This window comes from Euleptes europaea, chromosome 1, assembly GCF_029931775.1.
Source record: "Euleptes europaea isolate rEulEur1 chromosome 1, rEulEur1.hap1, whole genome shotgun sequence".
Classification (NCBI taxonomy): domain Eukaryota; kingdom Metazoa; phylum Chordata; class Lepidosauria; order Squamata; family Sphaerodactylidae; genus Euleptes; species Euleptes europaea.
This window is the reverse complement of record NC_079312.1, coordinates 174,486,020-174,505,952: the sequence shown is the minus strand read 5'-3', so window position 1 is coordinate 174,505,952 and position 19,933 is coordinate 174,486,020. Positions and strand designations below refer to the sequence as shown.

Here is a 19,933-nt window from a genome sequence, read left to right as displayed (position 1 = left end):
GCCAACCTCCAGGAGGTGGCTGGAGATCTCCCACTATTACAACTCATCTCCAGGCGACGGAGATCAGTTCCCCCTGGAGAAAACCGCCGCTTTGAAAGGCGGATTCTATGGCCTTATACCCTACTGAAGTCCCTCCCCTTCCCAAACCTTGCCCTCCCAAAGTCTCCAAGTATTCCCCAACCCGGAGCTGGCAACCCTACCCACGAGTCTGGCACACTGGACTTCCCAGATGCTCCACATCAAGTAAGACTTGTGAACATGTTTACGATTTCCCTAGAACCGCAGTTATAGTAAAAGCAAACTCTCTTTCTCTTCGAGGAACTAGTCCGCCTCTTATTGGTCTCCTTAGTACAGAAATTTGCCCAGACACGCCTTGCCAACCACTGCTCTTAAAAATTCCCTATAGTCTTTTTTTTTCCGCTTCAAAAAGAAGAAAAATATAGGTGGACACCACATCCTTCCCTTTCTTGCTTTTCTTGAAAAGAAACCCCATTCTCCCGCTCCCACAGTTTAAAAAATAGATTATCAAAAACAGACGGACAAAAAAGATAAATATAGCTCTATGCCGTCTTCTCTCTCGCAATATGACTCTCTTGGTAATAGATAAAATTGAGATATATAGACTCTGTGAAAAAATAGAACGCGCTGGGAATTCTGATTGGGAATCGTATGATATTTCTGAAATGGTATCTCCCGCGGCGGCAACGATGATTTATAGGAAACTCCTACCAAAAAACCCCCCAAAAACAAACCCTAAAACCACAATCAATGAGTGATGAAATTCTCATCCTTTGAGGATGCGAGCTATTGACTTACCCCATATGACACAGCCCTTTTGTAAAGGTTATACATTCCGTTATCATATATTGGGGAAGAAGCTAGGAGCTGCAAAAAGTGGCAGGATTTCCATTTCACCGTTTCCATGGAAAGGACCCCGTTTTTGGTCGTAGGAAACGAAGGGGACACGAGGTGAAACTTAGTCAGTGCCACTTCTGGGGTGACTCAAGAGCTGTAAGAAACGGAAGAGATACGCGAGGCGGAGTTTCCTTTCCAGAGATCAACCAGCAAATGAAGTTTCCCTCCTAAAATGGATCAATGTCGGACACTTCTCCAATGGATAAAGAGGAAAGAACTGAAGTCGTAAGAAAACAGTCAAAAGGTAGAGGGGACAAGGCTTCCCCTTTGGTCATTTCTACGGTGACCTTTGATCGTCAGGAAATAAATTAAGGAAACCATTCTGCAAAGAGAGAAGGTGACCCTTGTAGGCGGGGTTTCCATTCTCTGGTCTCCGCAATGACGAACTGGTGACCTCTGACCTTCAGGAAGTGCATCTCCAAAAATGACAAGCACCCAGCGCTTCCATTGCTGTTGCCTTAGCCTCAGATGACACATCTGACATATCCCCAAGGAACACTTAGCAACATGACCCCCTCAACAAACCAAAGAAAACATGGTCAGTATTGGCCAGCCAAAACAAACATGGCTGGCACTGCTACCTAATCTGACAAAGCCGAACATGACTGGCACTACTCCCTTCTACCCTGTTGCCCAGAAGACACGTGTTCAGGGCTTTCTCCTCTCCCGCATCAAGCGAAATCAAAGATTGGTCTACAGCGATATCCTTTTTATCCATGAAGAAACATGGCATTGGATTCAACCAGCCTTTGGTCAATGCCCTTCCTTATTACCTCTATCCCTGGCCCCATAATCCCCAACATAGCCTGGTTGGTGGTCAAAGAGGACCCCTTTTTCACCAATGGAAATGCTGGTTGGATCCAATCCACGATCGACAAGTCCGTTTTCTTCTCTGTTCAGCAACAACAAATGCAGCCAGCACTGACGTTCTTACTCTTATTCAGCCCAAAACATTTATGACTGAAATTCCTCAGTCTACTCTACCCAGCCAAAACAAACATGGCTTACACTCCCAACATCCTGGCCATGGCGGAAATCACCACGCGGCCAAAACAAATATGGCCAATACGGCTCCTGTCCCCTACACACAGCCAAACCGACTACGACTGGCAAGGTCTACCCCCTCCAATTACCTAATAAAAACCAATCCCATACATGATGAGGACAGGACGAGATATCTGGTTCATCTTAGAGGGTAGAAGAAGGTCGCCTTCTTGACCTTGGGCCATCACCCCCAAATAATCTCCATTAAAAGAGAAGGAATACCGTGATGGAGGATGCAAAAGGGAGCCCCATCCTGCCACAACAAAAGTAAACATTGTCAACCCTTTAAAGCAGAAAGGGGACCAAATAAATGAGGAGATATCCCCTTTGCCCCAAATGAGGTATTGGGGAGCCACATCAAACTTCTTGGAAGCAGGCGGGTGCAGCACGTGGACTTCTTGGTGTTAGGGAGACTCTTATTTGGCTTCAAGGAAAATCCCAGCACTTCCGAGCCAGCGAATGCTTCCACCACTGTGCCCTCGTCACCCCTCAAGTAGGGCAGCGGTCCTCGGCTCGCCAAAGGGATCTTCCAGTCAATGAAGAGACAAGTAGCTGTCTGATCCCAACTTCTCGGAAAGAAACTCGAGCCGTTTCATTGGCAGAAGCGAGAGGGAATAACAGCGATGCGGAGAGGAAACGTTATGGCTTCTGGGGGCCCGGAGAAAGGACGACAGGGGTGGAGAGTCCATCCACGCTGAGCGAAGGGATGTGAACTTGTGAGCTAGAGTTGCTAGGAAACTGAAAGAGAGAGAGAGAGATGTTCAGGGAACTCTGAATGAAACAAAATCCCAGGGGATGCTTTTCCCAGGGAAAAGCAGCTCTGTGAGGGGGGATTTGGAGCAGGAAAGAAGAGGAAGGGGTACAATAGCGTGGTGCAGTGGTTAAGAGTCGTGGTTTGGAGCGGTGGACTCTAATCTGGGGAACTGGGGTTGATTCCCCACTCTTCCACATGAGCCGCGGACTCTAAGCTGGTGAACTGGGTTGGTTTCCCCACTCCTACACATGAAGCCAGCTGGGTGACCTTGGGCTAGACACAATTCTCTTAGAGCTCTCTCAGCCTCACCTACCTCACAGAGTGTCTGTTGTGGGGAGGGGAAGGGAAGGTGATTGTGAGCCAGTTTGATTCTTCCTTAAGTGGTAGAGAAAGTCGGCATATAAAAGCCAACTCTTCTTCTTCTCCCGCCACCTCAAGCCTCCTCTATTACCTCTGTAGCTGGACCATAGCCAACAAGAGTTCCCCCAGTATCCCCACTTTCAGCCCTCTTCAGGATCCCCAATCTCATATCATACCTGGAAAGAGAGCTTGGCCGGACTCCGGGGGGCAATCGGGCTCAGAGTACTCCAGAAATGGATGGTGGGGGGCAGGGAACTTGGGGTGAGCAAGACAGGAGTCTGCAAAGAAAAAAAAAGAAAGAGATGTCAGAACTGGGAGAGAAAGAAAACAAATACTTTTTCAAGGCACTCCAGACTAAGCTGCCAGTCTGGTTTCTTTCCCCCATGTTTCTTACTGAAAGAAGAAAGGAGTCAAGAAGTCGTGATTAAAAGACTTAACAACAACAAAAATCCTATTTCGCACCTGTCTCCAAAACACGGCAGTCCTTTCCTTTGTCACCACCCCAACCAGCTGGGAACAGTGGGGCTCCAGGAAGAGGATGCAGCTTGTAAAGGTTTAAAATAATATTACTTTGTGGTAGATCTGCTGTTTGGGAGCCAGTATGGTGTAGTGGTTAAGAGCGGTGGACTCTCATCTGGAGAACCGGGTTTGATTCCCTGCTCCTCCACATGAGTGGCGGAGGCTAATCTCGTGAACCCACTCCTCCACATGAAGCCTGCTGGGTTCTCTCCGAACTCTCTCAGCCCCACCTACCTCACAAGGTGTCTGTTATGGGGAGGTGATGGTAAGCCGGTTTGAGACCTTAAAAGGTAGAGAAAACCGGGGTATAAAAACCAACTCTCTATCGTCTTCTTGGATTTTTAAAAATGCTTTGTTGCTTGATATAATGGTAAACACGTGATCGGGGAAATGGAGGGCAGGCTTCTGTACCTTTAACAGTTCTGTAGAAAAAGGAATATTGGGAGGAGCAGCTTGTGACGGACGTTTGAGAAAAGCGTCCCTCTTTTGCCTGTGGTCACCTATTGCCATTTTGAAGATGGGATGGAGGGAAGCAGTCCGATATGTGTTCTCCCTAACCTCCCGAAGTGAACTGCCAGCAAGCACCTCTCTCACTTCTAGGTTTAGCGACTGTAGGGTTTGGTGGTATTTGACATAGAGACCCACAGTTGCCAATTTCCAGCCTAGTGATCTATGCCTAGATCTTTGGTATGATTATAAAGGTGGGTATATAAGAGAGGGCCCTGACCAGGATGGACCAGGCTAGCCTGATCTCGTCAGATCTCAGAAGCTAAGCAGGGTCAGCCCTGGTTAGTATTTGGATGGGAGACCACCAAGGAATACCAGGGTGGCTGTGCAGAGGAAGGCACTGGCAAACCACCTCTGCTAGTCTCTTGCCATGAAAACCCCAAAAAGGGGTCGCCATAAGTCGGCTGCCACTTGAAGGCACTTTACACACACACACATATATATAAGAGAAGGCCTTTTCGGTGGCAGCCCCACAATTCTGGAACAACCTTCCCAGGGCCTCTTGCTTTTGATCTTCAGGAGGCCAGCTGAAGACAGTTTTATTCAGGACTGCTTTGGACTAATTCAGTGTTTGGACTAATTCAGTGTTTGGACTAATTCAGTAGTCCTAGTTGGAGATTTTAAATTGTGGCTTGTCTTGTGTTTTTATAGTTATTGCTTTATTTTTATTTATTTATTTACTGGCTTATGCTGCGTTAATAATAAATCTGAATCTTTATTTACATTGCAAGCCACCTTGAGCTCCGCACGGTAGGAAGGTGGCAAACAATTTTTTTGAATAAATAAATAAAATAAAAACAAAAATTGGCATGGGGGAAGGGGAGTTTAAATATTCTGTTCAAATCAGGCACGTCCCTGACAGAAAGGGATACTTGACATGGATGATTGCATTGTTCCTGGGAGACCCAGGTTTGAATCCGCCTTGTGGCATGGAAGGTCACTGGGTTGACCTGGGCCAGTCGCTCTTTCTCAGCCTAACCTACCTCACAGGAGATAGATCATGACTGGGTACACATGAAGCTGCCTCCTACTGAACCAGACACTTGGTCCATCAAAGGCAGTATTGTCTACTCAGACCGGCAGCGGCTCTCCAGGGTCTCAGGCTGAGTTCTTTCACATCACCTACTCGCCTAGTCCCTTTAATGGAGATGCCGGGGATTGAACCTGGGGCCTTCTGCATGCCAAGCAGATGCTCTACCACTGAGCCACAGCCCCACCCTAACAGCTGTGTTAGTCTGTCGCTAGCAGTAGAAAAGAGCAAAATGTCTTGCTGGGTCTGAGCTTTTGTGAGCCACAGCTCAATTTCTTCAGGAAGCTCATACCCTGCCATAAATGTTAACAAAAATATTTTCTGGTAGGGTATGAGCTTTCGTGAGCCACAGCTCACTTCTTCAGATACCTGAAGAAGTGAGCTGTGGCTCACGAAAGCTCATACCCTACCAGAAAATATTTTTGTTAGTCTTTAAGGTGCTACTGGACTCTTGCCCTTTTTGACTACTGCAAACAGACTAACACGGCTACCCACTGTGATTTGCCATAAATGTTGTTAGTCTTTAAGGTGCTACTGGACTCTTGCTCTTTTCTACTACCTCACAGGGTTCTTGTTGTCAAGATAAAACGTAGTAGGGGCAGACCGAGTTTATAAGCTGCTTTGGGTCTCCGTTGGGGAGAAAAGGAGGGTATAAATATCCCGATAAATAAACGGATCAATCAGTGGTATCCCCAGAGCCGTCTACCAGGCCTTGGGGACAAATATGGCCTCACCAACGCATGGGAAGATATAACCGTGGTCGGGGTGAGAGTACTCCCCGTTCCGCCTGGCGCCAGGAGACTGTTCACGGCGGCGTTCACTTTCTCCTGGGTGGGCAGCGACGGCAGCTCCAAGACTTTGGGCTTCTTGCCCTTTTGGGGTTGTCCCTCGACAGAGACATTGGCCTGGCTGGGCGACAGCGCTTCCTCTTTCAGCAACACGGGCCCCGCCTCGGGCAGCCCGGCCTCCAGGGACGCCTTCTCTGCGGGCGCCGTCTCTTCCTTCTCCGCAGCGTCCATCAGAACCAGCAGGGCGGCCGTTTCCTCTTCCAGGTCCAGGCTTTCCTCCTCTACCTTCACCAGCACCTTCTCTTCAAGTGGGGAATGCTCCAGGGGGGTGGGCTCCACTATGATCTGGGGAAGCAGAAAATAAGGGGTAGAAGGTTCCCTGAATATCAGAAGAACATAAGAAAATCCCTGCTAGATCACACCAAGGCTCATCAAGTCCAGCAGTCAGTTCACACAGTGGCCAACCGGGTGCCTCCGGGAAGCCCACAAGCAAGACGACTGCAGCAGCACCATCCTGCCTGCATTCCACAGCACCTAAGATAATAGGCACACTCCTCTGATCCTGGAGAGAATAGGTGTGGATCATGACTAGGATCCATTCTGACTAGTAGCCACAGATAGCCCCATCCTCCACAAGAACATAAGAAAAGCCCTGCTGGATCAGACCCAGGCTCATCAAGTCCAGCAGTCGGTTCACACAGTGGCCAACCAGGTGCCTCCAGGAAGCCCACAAGCAAGACGACTGCAGCAGCATTGTCCTGCCTGCGTTCCACAGCACCTAATATAATAGGCACACTCCTCTGATCCTGGAGAGAATAGGGATGCATCATGACTAGTATTCATTTTGAGCAATAGCCATGGATAGCCCCATCCTCCATAAGAACATAAGAAAGGCCCTGCTGGATCAGGCCAAGGCCCATCAAGTCTAGCAGTCTGTTCACACAGCGGCCAACCAGGTGCCTCTAGGAAGCCCATAAGCAAGATGACTGCAGCAGCACCATCCTGCCTGTGTTCCAAAGCAACTAATATAACAGGCATGCTCCTCTGATACTGTACAGAATAAGTATGCATCATGACCAGTAGCCATTTGGACTAGTAGCCATGGATAGCCCTCTCCTCCATAAACATGTCCACTCCCCTCTTCAAGTCTTCCAAGTTGGCAGCCATCACCACATCCTGAGGCAAGGAGTTCCTCAATTTAACTATGCGTTGTGTGAGGAAATACTTCCTTTTGCCCAAAGGAATACTTCCTTTTGGGCACTATATATTAGAATATACATAAGGTATCTGTACTGGATGCAATAGTGCTTTTGTGATGTTATTTTTTTTTTATTGTTAATTTTTTTCTTTCTCTTTTTTGTTTGTATTGTAGTCTGGTTTTATTGTTGTTTATTTTTTGTTTAATTATAAAAAAGCAATAAAAAATTTAAATAAAAAAATAATTAAAGATGGAAAAAAAAGAAATACTTCCTTTTATCTGTTTTGAATCTCTCACCCTCCAGCTTCAGCAGATGACCCCGCGTTCTAGTATTATGAGAGAGGGAGCAAAGCTTCTCTCTGTCCACTCTCTCCAAATCATGCATAATTTTATAGACCTCTCTCATGTCTCCCCTTAGCTGCCTTCTTTCCAAGCTAAACAGCCCTAAGCCCTAACCGCTCCTCATAGGGCAGTTGCTCTAGCCCCCTTATCGTTTTGGTTGCTCTTTTCTGCACCTTCTCAAGCTCTGCAATATCCCTGTTTTAGATGTGGTGACCAGAATTGTACACAGTATTCCAACTTTGGCCTCACCACAGATTTGTACAAGGGCAGTATGATATCATTCAAGCAAATTCACACATATGGTTGCCAGAGTTGTGCTGGACATTCTTTGTCTGACAATTCTCAGTGTTTTTTTAAAAAAATTCAGTTCTCCAGACACAGAACTCCCAGGCCATTTATGCAGGGCCAATTTTGATGCTCGCTCAAAGCTCGTTTTAAAAATGCTACCTTTCAAATGACTATTCATGGTCCCGACGCAAAAGGAGAAATTCCACCCCCACCCCCACACTCGCCTGCTCCTTTGTTCCTTCCATTAGCCAACTGCCATTTGCAAAGCTAAAGCACGGCTATCGTTTTGCATGCTTCCTTGAGGGGATTCTTCGGTGTGGGGGCGGAGCAAACACAAAAGGTTGCATTAAAGGGGCTCTTAAGAAATGCAAACCAGGGATGCGCCGGCTTCGCAGTCACTTCCTGAATGACTGTTGAGCGTGAAAAACTCAAAAAAATATGTGGGGCACTTCAGCCTGGAATGCGCCGCTAATTACCAAGCATAAATGGCCCCAGAGTACGTTTAGTTTGGCCCTCAATGGTAGGCCGCCGTTGGCCTGGCCACACGAAAAAGCCAAGCCTTCCCCTAACCCGCCAGAGCTCTTCAAAAAAGACCTACTTGCAAGGACTCTGAAGACTCCTCCGGTTCCTCGATGCTGATGTGTAGCTGCGGGAGACCCTCTACGGGGGCCAGGGCTGGGGGTGGCGGTTCAGGGGCGGCAGGAGGCAGCGCGACAGTCAGGATCTCCGTCTCCTGGCGAGAGGCCCGTCCAGCGGGCGAAGGAGTCTGCTGCAGCGACTGAATGGTGAACGTGGAATAGAGCCCGGAGCGCATATATTCGTTCCGACTGCTGCGCGGGGTGCCGCCACCTCCGCGGGGGGCTTTGGGGGGGCCAAAGGCCCCCTCTCCCGCTTTGGCGTCAAGCTGGACCTGCTCCAGTCTCTTGGCGCCCCCCTCGTCCTTCACCCCATCCATAGTGGAAAGTTCCGGGTAGGAGACGAACTTGTAAACAAATTTCTGCCCGCTGACTTTACGGATGATGTTCTGGAAAGGAAGGAACAGAAGGGGGACGAATTAGAATTGCTGAGGAGATGACGATCCAGCTTCACCTGTCGTGAGTTTTGTGTGGGGCTGGCCCAAAAAAGAGGTTGGAAATGCCCAGCATTTTTAACAGGCTGAGAGGAGGGAAGGGGTGCAGCTCAGTGGGAGAGCGTCAGTTTTGCATGCAGAAGGTCCCAGGTTCAATCCCCGGCATCTCGAGTTAAAAGATCAGGCCGTTGGTGATGGGAAAGAGCTCTGCCTGAGACCCCGGAGATCGACTGCCAGTCTGAGCAGGTAATACTGACCTGGAAAGACCAAGGGTCTGACTTGGCATCAGGCAACTTCACGCGTGTTCATAGGCGCTGCATGGGCATGATTTTGTTTAGGCCATAGAACAGAAGCGGGGAGAAAGAAAGGGTTTACATTTGCACCCCTGCATGGTTTCGCCTATGGAAAACAACATGGATACACCCCATGTTGTTGTTAGTCCTGGACAGAATGAGGAAAAGGAGACTGCGGCCTTTTATGCAGGGACGTTTCCCCGTGGTCACCCCTGCCGACTGCTTCAGCACTTCCTTTTGATTATGCATGCCTTTTGCGCCCATGCCCCGTGGCGCAGAGTGTTAAGCTGCAGTACTGCAGTCCAAAGCTCTGCTCACGACCTGAGTTTGATCCTGACGGAAGTTGGTTTCAGGTAGCCGGCTCAAGGTTGACTCAGCCTTCCGAGGTCGGTCAAACGAGTACCCAGCTTGCTGGGGGTAAAGGGAAGATGACTGGGGAAGGCACTGGAAAACCACCCCGTAAACAAAGTCTGCCTAGAAATTGTTGGGATGTGACATCACCCCATGGGTCAGGAATGACCCGGTGCTTGCACAGGGGACCTTTACCTTTACTTTACCTTTCCGCCAATCAGAGGTCACCTCGCTCTCCCCGGGTGTTTTGCCCGTGTTTTTCAGATGCTGTTTTAGCCAGAATCTGGACAATGTGGGCGAAAGCCACGGGAAGAGTGAGGCAACTTCTGACGGTCGGAAACGGCATGCATAATCAACACAAAGCCCCAAAGTCGTTGGAGGGGTGATGGCGAGTGAAACAGCCATGCATAAAAATTGAGGGCAGCAGGAAAAGAGGAAGACCCAACAAGAGATGGATTGACTCAATAAAGGAAGCCACAGCCTTCAATTTGCAGGATCTGAGCAGGGCTGTCAAAGATAGGACATTTTGGAGGACTTTCATTCATAGGGTCGCCATGAGTCGGAAGCGACTTGACGGCACTTAACATACACACACACAAGTCTGTTTTAAGCCAGACTTGCCTACAGGCTTGGAGAAAAATGTCCTGTCCCCCTTAGCAGAGGCTTCAACAGGCAGCTGAAGCTTTCCACGGCAGGAAAACAGAGAACACCACCTGGTAAATAACAACTCATTAAGTCTCCATCAAAGGGACGCGACATTGTTTTCTTCAGGCCAGCTGGCAATCCTACCTGCCTATCAGGTAGAATTTAGGGGGAAACTGTTGATGAAAAATTTGTAAAGAGATTCCACCCCTCCTCCCCAGACACTTAAAAGTTTCCCGTACTCTCTCTGTTAATGGTAACAGACCTCAAAGCTGAACTCAAGAAAGGAAGCAGGGACTGAGGCTGAAAGGAAAGAGGCCCGCAAGACGTGTAACGGGCTCCGTCCAGGGCCAGTTCGGATTATTTTTTGCCCCAAGCCGGGTACGCCCATCCTCTCCTGGGACCGTGCTGCCATCAGATGCAACCGAGTCAAGGCTCGGGGCATTGTTGTCGCAGTCGTAATGATCTCACCCCCAGTATAAGGAGATTGTACACCTGCTAGGTTAGGTCATCCTTTGTATTGCAGCTGTTAGGCCTGAGAAAGTATTTTTGCTGAGCTGGTAATGGCCTTCTATCTTGCTATCTAAGAAATGAGCTCACGAGCATTTGTTGAAGTAAGCAGGTGCGTTTCTCATGATAGTGCTTATTACGATAGCCAAACAGAATGCTTAGTAGTAGTCACATGATTGTATTTATCAACTTTAGAGATTGATCAGACAGATAGATTGTTCTCTACAAATCTACATGGTTGTGAAGAGCAAATCAGATTTCCTTGCACTGAAGCTCGGGAGGCAGAGATTGAAGAAGTCGTGACTGGTAAGACATTGGGACCTTTAGGCTTACTTGAAAATCCTTACCGCAATAGACAAAGAGACTGAAATCTGATCTGTTTTAACTGTTTTAACTAATTTTGGCATGCATTAAAACAATGTTAGGAACTTCAATCATACTAGCCTGTATAACCACATTTTGTGTGGGTTCGATTATGAAGAAGAAGAAGAGTTGGTTTTTATATGCCGACTTTCTCTACCACTTAAGGGAGACTAAAACCGGCTTACAATCACCTTCCCTTCCCCTCCCCACAACAGACACCCTGTGAGGTAGGTGGGGCTGAGAGAGCTCTAACAGAGCTGTAACTTGCCCAAGGTCATCCAACTGGCTTCGTGTGTAGGAGTGGGGAAACAAATCCAGTTCACCAGATTAGCCTCCACCGCTCAAGTGGAGGAGTGGGGGAATCAAACCTGGTTCTCCAGATCAGAGTCCACCACACTTATCACACTTCTTTACTGTACACTGTCTTGCTTAATAAAAAGAATCTTTTCTTCAATCAATAAAAGATAGAAAGATTCAAATAGGTGTTTGGTCGATTACTGGTTACTCGGATAAGAGAAAAAAGCAGGACTCAAAGCCCAAAAGATTACATCGTGTTATCAAAAGTTGGAAAGGGCGATAACTTTTTCTGGCATGGAAAAGCAAGGACTGTTATGGAGCTGTGAATTGTTTCAAAAGCAGAGCTCTGGAGAACTCGTGGCTCATAATCTTTCTGAGGGTTGTGATCGGAAAAGCTGAACGCTGCAATATCACGGGTAGGGACTCAGCATTGTCCTGATCCGGGGCCGACGCAGGCACACGCAAGGATGCCTATCCCCTCCCTTGCCACAGGTAGCCGGGAGCCAGCTGGGCCCCTGCGGCTCGCGGGCACCCTCCTCCCCGCCCCACTCCCGGCAGCACCTTGGTTGGGCCGGGACGGGTCCCACCTTGTCGTAGTAGTAACGCAGGGCCCGGCTCAGCTTGTCGTAGTTCATGTTGGTCTTGTTCTTCCGGAGCCCCCAGAGCCGGGCGACCTCCTCCGCGTCCACCAGCTTGAACTCCCCGTCGTTGGACGTCCAAGCGATGAGATGCCCGTTGCTCTGCTGCTCCAGCAGTTGGAGCAAGAACTGCCATAGAGTGACCGAGGGATCCATAACTACAGGGGCCCGCAGACAGGGAAAAAGAAGAAGAGTTGGTTTTTATATGCTGACTTTCTCTACCACTTAAGGGAGAATCCAACCGGCTTACAATCACCTTCCCCTCCCCTCTCCACAACAGACACCCTGTGAGGTAGGTGGGGCCGAGAGAGCTCTGTGACTAGCCCAAGGTCACCCAGCTGGCTTCATGTGTAGGAGTGGGGAAACCAACCCGGTTCACCAGATTATGTGGATGAGTGGGGAATCAAACCTGGTTCTCCACATTAGAGTCCACTGCTCTTAACCACTACACCACGCTGTCTCTCTCCATTATCCTGACACCTTGGTTTTGTACATGTGTGTGTGTGGGGGGGGGGGGGAGCTAATTGAGAGGATTCAATGATGTGATTTCCCTGTCTGCATTCTCAAGTGACACAGTCCAAGGAAAACTTTTCAATTGGGTTATGTTGCTTATATTGTAAACTGACCCTTGGATAAAATGGAAGAGGAGCGAATGACACTGTAAGTTGCTTTGGGTCTCCCTTAGGGAGAAAAGCTGGGTACAAATATAGGGTTTCCAGCTCCATGCTGGGAAATACCTGCAAATTTTAGGGCTGGAGACTGGGGAGGGCAGGGTTTGGGGAGGGGAGGGACTTCAATGGGGTATAATATCATAGAGTCCACCTTCCAAGTGGCCATTTTCTGGAGGTGAACTGGTCTCTGTCACCTGGAGATCAGCTGTAACAGCGGGAGATCTCCAGCCACCACCTGGAGGTTGGCAAACCTATATGAATATCTAAATAAATAGCATAGGACTGCATACTGCAATACATAGAGGTCAGGTCTTTACCAGATTGAGTTGAAGTTCAGACAGGAGCAGAGTACTGGACAGGAACTGATAGGCATGCTGGCCCAGCCACCTGTTCCTGGCCTGTATCCTTTGTGAGGCCCACAATGCCAACTAGAGCCAGCTTAGGGGCTGTGGTTCTTTATGCTTATCATTAAGCACATTCTTAAACAGCCTTTCCTCATTAAGCACATTATTACCCTGACTTGCTCTGAGTGGAGGGTTGCCAACCTCCAGCCGGAGATCTCCCAGCATTACAACTGATCTCCGAACAACACAGTGGTGGACTCGGATCTGGAGAACCGGGTTCGATTCCCCCACTCCTCCCCATGAGCGGCGGAGGCTAATCCGGTGAACTAGATTTGTTTCCCCACTCCTACACACGAAGCCAGCTGGGTGGCCTTGGGCTAGTCACAGCTCTCTCAGCCCCACCTACCTCACAGGGTGTCTGTTGTGGGGAGGGGAAAGGAAGGTGATTGTAAGCCCGTTTGATCCTTCCTTAAGTGCTAGAGAAAGTCGGCATATAAAACCCAGACGATGAGAGGGAGGGTATCTTGGCCATCTTCTGGGTATGGAGTAGGGGGTCACTGGGGGTGTGGGGGGGGAGGTAGTTGTGAATTTCCTGCATTGTGCAGGGGGTTGGACTAGATGACCCTGGTGGTCCCTTCCAACTCTATGATTCTATTATTCTATTCTAGGACCACTTTTGAAGGGTGGACTCCATGGTATTATGCCCCACCGAGGTCTCTCCCCTCCCAAACCTCACCCTCCCCAGGCGCCACCCTCCAATCTCTAGGAATTTCCCAAATCTGGAGTTGGCAACCCTATCTGTGTGGTGTACACAGTTGTCTTCTCCTCCACCTTGCCCTAATAATCTGTGGGACAGGTAGGGCTGAGAGAAAGTGACTCGCCCCGGGCCACCCAATATGGCAAGGAAGGATTTGAACCTGGGCCTCGGCCAGCACACACTACACTGCACCAGATGAGCTCTTTAAGCAAGCAAACAATTACTGCACGCCTCCCTCCGAAGAGCCCTGTGACATCTTCAGAAGAATGATGCCGATTTTCTGTTTTGAGATCGGTTGCCTCACAGGATTGCACAATCTCCAAGTTTGGGAGGAGGAGGAATAAGAAATATCACGGCAGTCCACAGCACGCAAACACTAAGATGTAGTTTGAAGCACCACATATCGAAAGCCAGTGGACGCAGCAGTCAGATTAGGCTACAGGAGAGCCGGGTTCAAATCCCCACAGCGCCATGACATTTGCGGGGGGAACCTTCGTCCAGTGGCTCTGTCTCTCCGTCCGACCGACCGACCGACCTCAAAGGCTTGTTGTGAAGAAGAGTTGGGGTTTTTTTTTGTATTTTTTGTATTATTGTTTTGCTTTTTAGTTATTTGTTTAGGTGATTTATAATTTGTTACGTTTTTTATGAAAACTAATAAAAAAATTATATATATAAAAAAAGAAGAGTTGGTTTTTATACCCCGCTTTTCTCTACCGAAAGGAGTCTCAAAGAGGCTTACAATCACCTTCCCTTCCTGCTGCCACAACAGGCACCTTGTGAGGAAGGTAGAGCTAAGAGGGGTCTGAGAGAACTGTGACTAGCCCAAGGTCACCCAGCAGGCTTTATGTGCAGGAGCGGGGAAACCAACCCGGTTCACCAGATTAGAGTCCGCCGCTCGGGTGGAAGAGTGGGGAATCAAACCAGGTTCTCCAGATTAGAGTCCGCCGCTCCTAACCGCTACACCACGCTGGCTCTCAGCGTGAGGATGAAAATGCTTGGTGGGTCCCACCAAGGGACCCCCGGCTTGCAACATCATTTTCCCTTCCTCCGTTTTATCCTTACGACCACCCGCCCTGTGAGGTAGGCTGGGCTGAGAGAGAACGGCTGGGCCAAGCTCATCCAGCAAGATTTCATAGCAGAGTGGGAATTTGAACCTGGGTCGCCCAGATGCTAGCCACTACCCCGTGTTCAGAACCAGCACCGTCCCCTTTCTACAAATACAGTTCTGATCCATTTCTTAAAAATAACGTTTGCACACTCTGTTGAGAGAGATCTGCCACGACAGAGCGAACCAAAGGATACCACAAGCCAGACATAATCCGTGTGGAACAAAATAACACCTGAAAACCATCATTGAGATAGCATTGGTGCAGGGAGAAAAAATGAGAATAATGTGTGTGTTTTTTAAGGCCTTGGAATTGAAGTGTGTCTGGAAAGGTAGTTCGCGCAGCGTGAAGTACCTCGGTTACAGGAGCCGTTCCAAATACCCTGAAGCGAAATTGAGAGGGAGGATGGGGAGGAAATGTGGGCACCGGCAATCCCATTAAACACAATGCAAAAAGCTGCCAGTCTTCAGACTTGCCCGGGCACCCAGAAAGCTCTTCGACAGACTTTGCCACCAGAAGAGCTGGAGTACTGGATGCCACTTGAACGAGGGCCAGAAATACCGAGAAAACGAAAAGAGGAACAAGGACAGAGGCAAAACCAACTTGCACGTGGGCTCACGGCAAAAGAAGACCGGCCCCCGGCCCATAACGGATCGCAATCTGCATTTTTCATCCCAGGACTTATTTAGTTTGATATTTCTACCCTCCTTTTCTCCCCCAATAGTGATCCAAAGCAGTCCTCTTAACACCTGACGGTGAATGCACGTGCATCCCACCTGCATGTGTCTACATCTGATTGTAAGAAAGAGGGAGAAGGAGGATAATTGGTTTTGATATGCTGACTTTCTCTAGCACTTAAGGAAGAATCAAACCAGCTGACAATCACCTTCCCTTCCCCTCCCCACAACAGACACCCTGTGAGGAAAGTGGGGCTGAGAGAGTGTGACTAGCCCAAGGTCACCCAGCTGGCTTCATGTGCAGGAGCGGGGAAACCAACCAGGTTCACCGGATTAGCCTCCGGCGCTCATGTGTAGGAGTGGGGAACTGAACCCGGTTCTCCAGATCACCGCTCCAAACCACCGCTCGTAACCACTACACCACGCTGGATTGACTGTCCCGCTGACAAGAGGCCCGGTGGAAGATGCTGAGCAGGGAAAGGAAGAGACCATCTCAATCATTTTCCTGTCTAACCAGCCCTTCCAATTCACATCTGCCCCTGCCTGATATCCTATTGATAGGCCCCAAGTTGCCAGTTATGAATTGACAGCCCACACACAAAAGCAGGGATTAATTTCTAAAATGGAAGCCGTGAGGTTTATCCCAAAGTCGCAAGTTGCTGTTTCTAACCAAGAAGGCAGCCTCTTTAGTCCTAGACGTACGGGGACTAGTTTGGGTTGTTATTCCATACTGAGCACTAGGAACTCAGCACATGCTCAAAGGGACCATGTTCCAGAAGCCTGAAGAAGTCAGCCTGAATTCTGGATCCCAAGGAAGGTGAACATAAGAAGAACATGCAATAAGCCACGCTGGATCAGACCGAGGCCCATCCGTCAGCGATGCTGATTCTATGACCTGAGGCAGATTATGAGAGGGAGGGCATCTTGGCCATGGAGTAGGGGTCACTGGGGTGTGTGGGGTGTGGTAGTTGTGAATTTCCTGCATTGAGCAGGGGGTTGGACTAGATGACCTTGGTGGTCCCTTCCAACTCTATGATTCTATTAGTCTAAGTCCAGTAGTCTGTTCACCCAGTGGCCAACCAGGTGCCTCTAGAAAGCCCATAAGATGACTGCAGCAGCATTATCCTGCCTGTGTCCCACAGCACCTAATATAATAGGCGCTCTCCTCTGATCCTGGAGAGAATAGGTACGCATCATGACCAGTATCCATTTGGACTAGTAGCCATGAATACCCCTCTCCTCCATGAACATGTCCACTGTCCTCTTCAAGCCTTCCAAGTTGGCAGCCATCGCCACATCCTGGGGCAGGGAGTTCCACCATTTAACTGTGTTGTGTGGAGAAATTCGTTTATCAGTTTTGAATCTCTCAGGCTCCAGCTTCAGCAGATGACCCCGCGTGCTGGCATTACGAGAGAGGGAGGAAAGCTTCCCCCTGCCCACTCTCTCCATCCCATGCATAATTTTATACGCCTCTATCGTGCCTCTCCTTAACCGCCTTCTTTCCCGACTAAACAGCCCTAAGCGTTTTAACGGCTCCTCATAAGCGGTGCATGTCTCTGTTTCGTTCTCTGCCCCCCACCGACAGCCTCTGCCCTCCATCTTGGCCATCTTTCGGGCATGGAGTAGGGGGTCACTGGGGGTGTTGGGGGGGGAGGTAGTTGTGAATTTCCTGCATTGTGCAGGGGGTTGGACTAGATGGCCCTGGTGGTCCCTTCCAACTCTATGATTCAGTGACCCCCTTCCAGGACGCCCACCCCAGTTTCACCAGTCTCTGTAATGGGTCCCGGGAACTTCGATCGCATTATATTTCCCCACTTTTAACATACAAATCCAATGCCTCTGTGACTGACATAATGCCTTTTTTACTAAGCGATAGGGACCCCAAGGTTACATTGTCAGTGGCAAGATTTGTTTCGATCCTTGTATCCCTCCAACACTAGATACATGCTGCTCAAGATCAATGGATCAAGGAGCTTCTAAGGGATAAAAGGAAAGGTAATGGGTCCCGCTCCGGCCTTCCCCTGCCCCCCCCCCAAAAAACCCCACTTGGTTCTTTTGGGAGACAAGACAGCGGCTGCTCCTGGTCTCGGACTTTTTTGGGGCCTGCGCCGGATCTAGAAGAGGAGCTGCAGGGATTGAATGAAGCCCAGGCTTACTCGCCCACACATTCCTCTCTTCCTTGCTCTCCCCCCCCCCAACCCCCCAAGCGAATCCCCGGATTTGGCCAAAAGACAGGATTTTCAGGAGCCGGATTTCATGCAAACCTCCACCCTAATCCCGTCCTTAATACAGAAAGTGGAGGCGGCAGGTGGGAAGGGGTTTGGGGGGGGGGATATGATGGCTACGCTTAGGGACCTCAACAGAGATGGGGGGCAGGACAGGCAGGAACTGGGGAGAGGACAGGCTGGCCTCTGATGTCATACCGGCAATCGGTTAGATGGGGCCCCAATAATGACAGGGCTCGGCAAGTGGGGAGGGGGGGATTATTATTATTTTTTTTTGGGGGGGGGCTATTTGCTAAGCAGCCTGCCGAGAAGAGGAGAGCCCCCTGGCAGAAGGGGAGAAAGCAGATGGGCATCAACGGCAATAGATCCGACCCTCACCCCAATGAACCTTGCCCGGCTCCCCCACCTAGAGTTATTGCAAATGACTTGGGGGGGGGGGTTGACATCCTTCCAGAGGGATGTAGTAGGATCCCCCCCCCTTTGCTTTCCAAGGTGAGCCTGGCATGCAATTTCCGCCCGTCCCCCCCCCCAAGCCGTGCTTTGCACATCTGTCCCGCGGCTCCCCCCCCCAGAAAACAGCTGCATGCGAAGCAGAGCAACGCGCGCTCCCCCCGGCTGACTCACCGGTGAGCAGGGCGGCTCCCCCCGCGCCAGACCCGGGCGGCTCCATGGGGCCGGGCCCCCCCAGCTCTGCCGCCTGGGAGGGGGGGTCGCCGCCCGGTCCGCTGGGGGGTCGGGGGGTGGGAGCCGGCGGGCCCCCCCGTCTGCCCAGGCCCGGGAGGGAGGCGCCTCCTCCTCCTCCTCCGCCTCGGCCACCTTGACCCGGGTTCCCGGCGGCGCGTTCCCACGTTCGGGTCCCCGCTTGCTCGCTCGCTCGCTGGCGCGTCCGCCCACCGACCCACCCACGCGGGGCGGGACCTGGCGGGCGGCGGCCCCGCGCGCGCTCCGGGATCGGGGCGAAGGTGGCCCGGGGGGGGGACGGAGGGGCGGGGGGAGGGGCGGGGCGGGGTCCCGCGCCTCTTCCTGCCTCCGACGGTCACCTCGGCGGGGTTGCAACGCTGACGGGGCCGTCACATGCGGGAGGGGCGGAGCCGGACAGCCCCGCACGCCTCGGTCCTCCCGGGGCCCAGCCCGGGGGAGGGCAGCGCGGGGCAGGACGACGGGGTCCGGGGGGGAGACAGTGGGGGGGGTAGGAGGAGCCAGGACTCCTGGGTCCCTTCCCTATGCTCCTGGGTCCTCTGAGCCTGGTTGGGGGTGGGAAGGGGGAGCTAGGACTCCTGGGTCTTCTGAACCCGGTTGGGGGGGGTAGGAGGAGTCAGGACTCCTGGGTCCCTTCCCTATAGGGGTAGGAGGAGCTAGGACTCCTGGGTCCCTTTCCTATACTCCTGGGTCCTCTGAGCCTGGTTTGGGGGGGGGGGTAGGAGGAGCCAGGACTCCTGGGTCCCTTCCCTATAGGGGTAGGAGGAGCTAGGACTCCTGGGTCCCTTCCCTATACTCCTGGGTCCTCTGAGCCTGGTTTGGGGGGGGGGGTAGGAGGAGCCAAGACTCCTGGGTCCTCTGGACCCGGTTGGGGGGGGTAGGAGGAACTAGGACTCCTGGGTCCCTTCCCTATACTCCTGGGTCCTCTGAACCCAGTTGAGAGAAATGGGGGGGGGTAGGAGGAGCCAGGACTCCTGGGTCCCTTCCCTATACTCCTGGGTCCTCTGAGCCTGGTTGGGGGGGGTAGGAGGAGCCAGGACTCCTGGGTCCCTTCCCTATACTTCTGGGTCCTCTGGACCCGGTTTGGTGGGGGGTAGGAGGAGCCAGGACTCCTGGGTCCCTTCCCTATAGGGGTAGGAGGAGCTAGGACTCCTGGGTCCCTTCCCTATAGGGGTAGGAGGAGCTAGGACTCCTGGGTCCCTTCCCTATACTCCTGGGTCCTCTGAGCCTGGTTTGGGGGGGGGGGTAGGAGGAGCCAAGACTCCTGGGTCCTCTGGACCCGGTTGGGGGGGGTAGGAGGAACTAGGACTCCTGGGTCCCTTCCCTATACTCCTGGGGCCTCTGAACCCAGTTGAGAGAAATGGGGGGGGGGTAGGAGGAGCCAGGACTCCTGGGTCCCTTCCCTATACTCCTGGGTCCTCTGAGCCTGGTTGGGGGGGGTAGGAGGAGCCAGGACTCCTGGGTCCCTTCCCTATACTTCTGGGTCCTCTGGACCCGGTTTGGTGGGGGGTAGGAGGAGCCAGGACTCCTGGGTCCCTTCCCTATA

At 51.1% G+C, this 19,933-nt stretch overlaps 1 protein-coding gene across 1 annotated transcript; it reads right to left on the bottom strand.

The window, feature by feature from the left end:
* Window positions 1–2,573: 2,573 nt before the first annotated feature.
* On the bottom strand, window positions 2,574–18,389 carry ELK1 (ETS transcription factor ELK1). Its single transcript, XM_056867289.1, has 6 exons — window positions 18,313–18,389; window positions 11,858–12,066; window positions 8,344–8,769; window positions 5,864–6,262; window positions 3,250–3,351; window positions 2,574–2,697 (listed from the first exon to the last, which is right to left on the bottom strand). The coding sequence occupies exons 1-6, from the start codon at window positions 18,356–18,358 to the stop codon at window positions 2,599–2,601; spliced, it is 1,281 nt and encodes a 426-aa protein (XP_056723267.1). The 5' UTR covers window positions 18,359–18,389; the 3' UTR covers window positions 2,574–2,598.
* Between the last annotated feature and the right edge of the window lie 1,544 nt (window positions 18,390–19,933).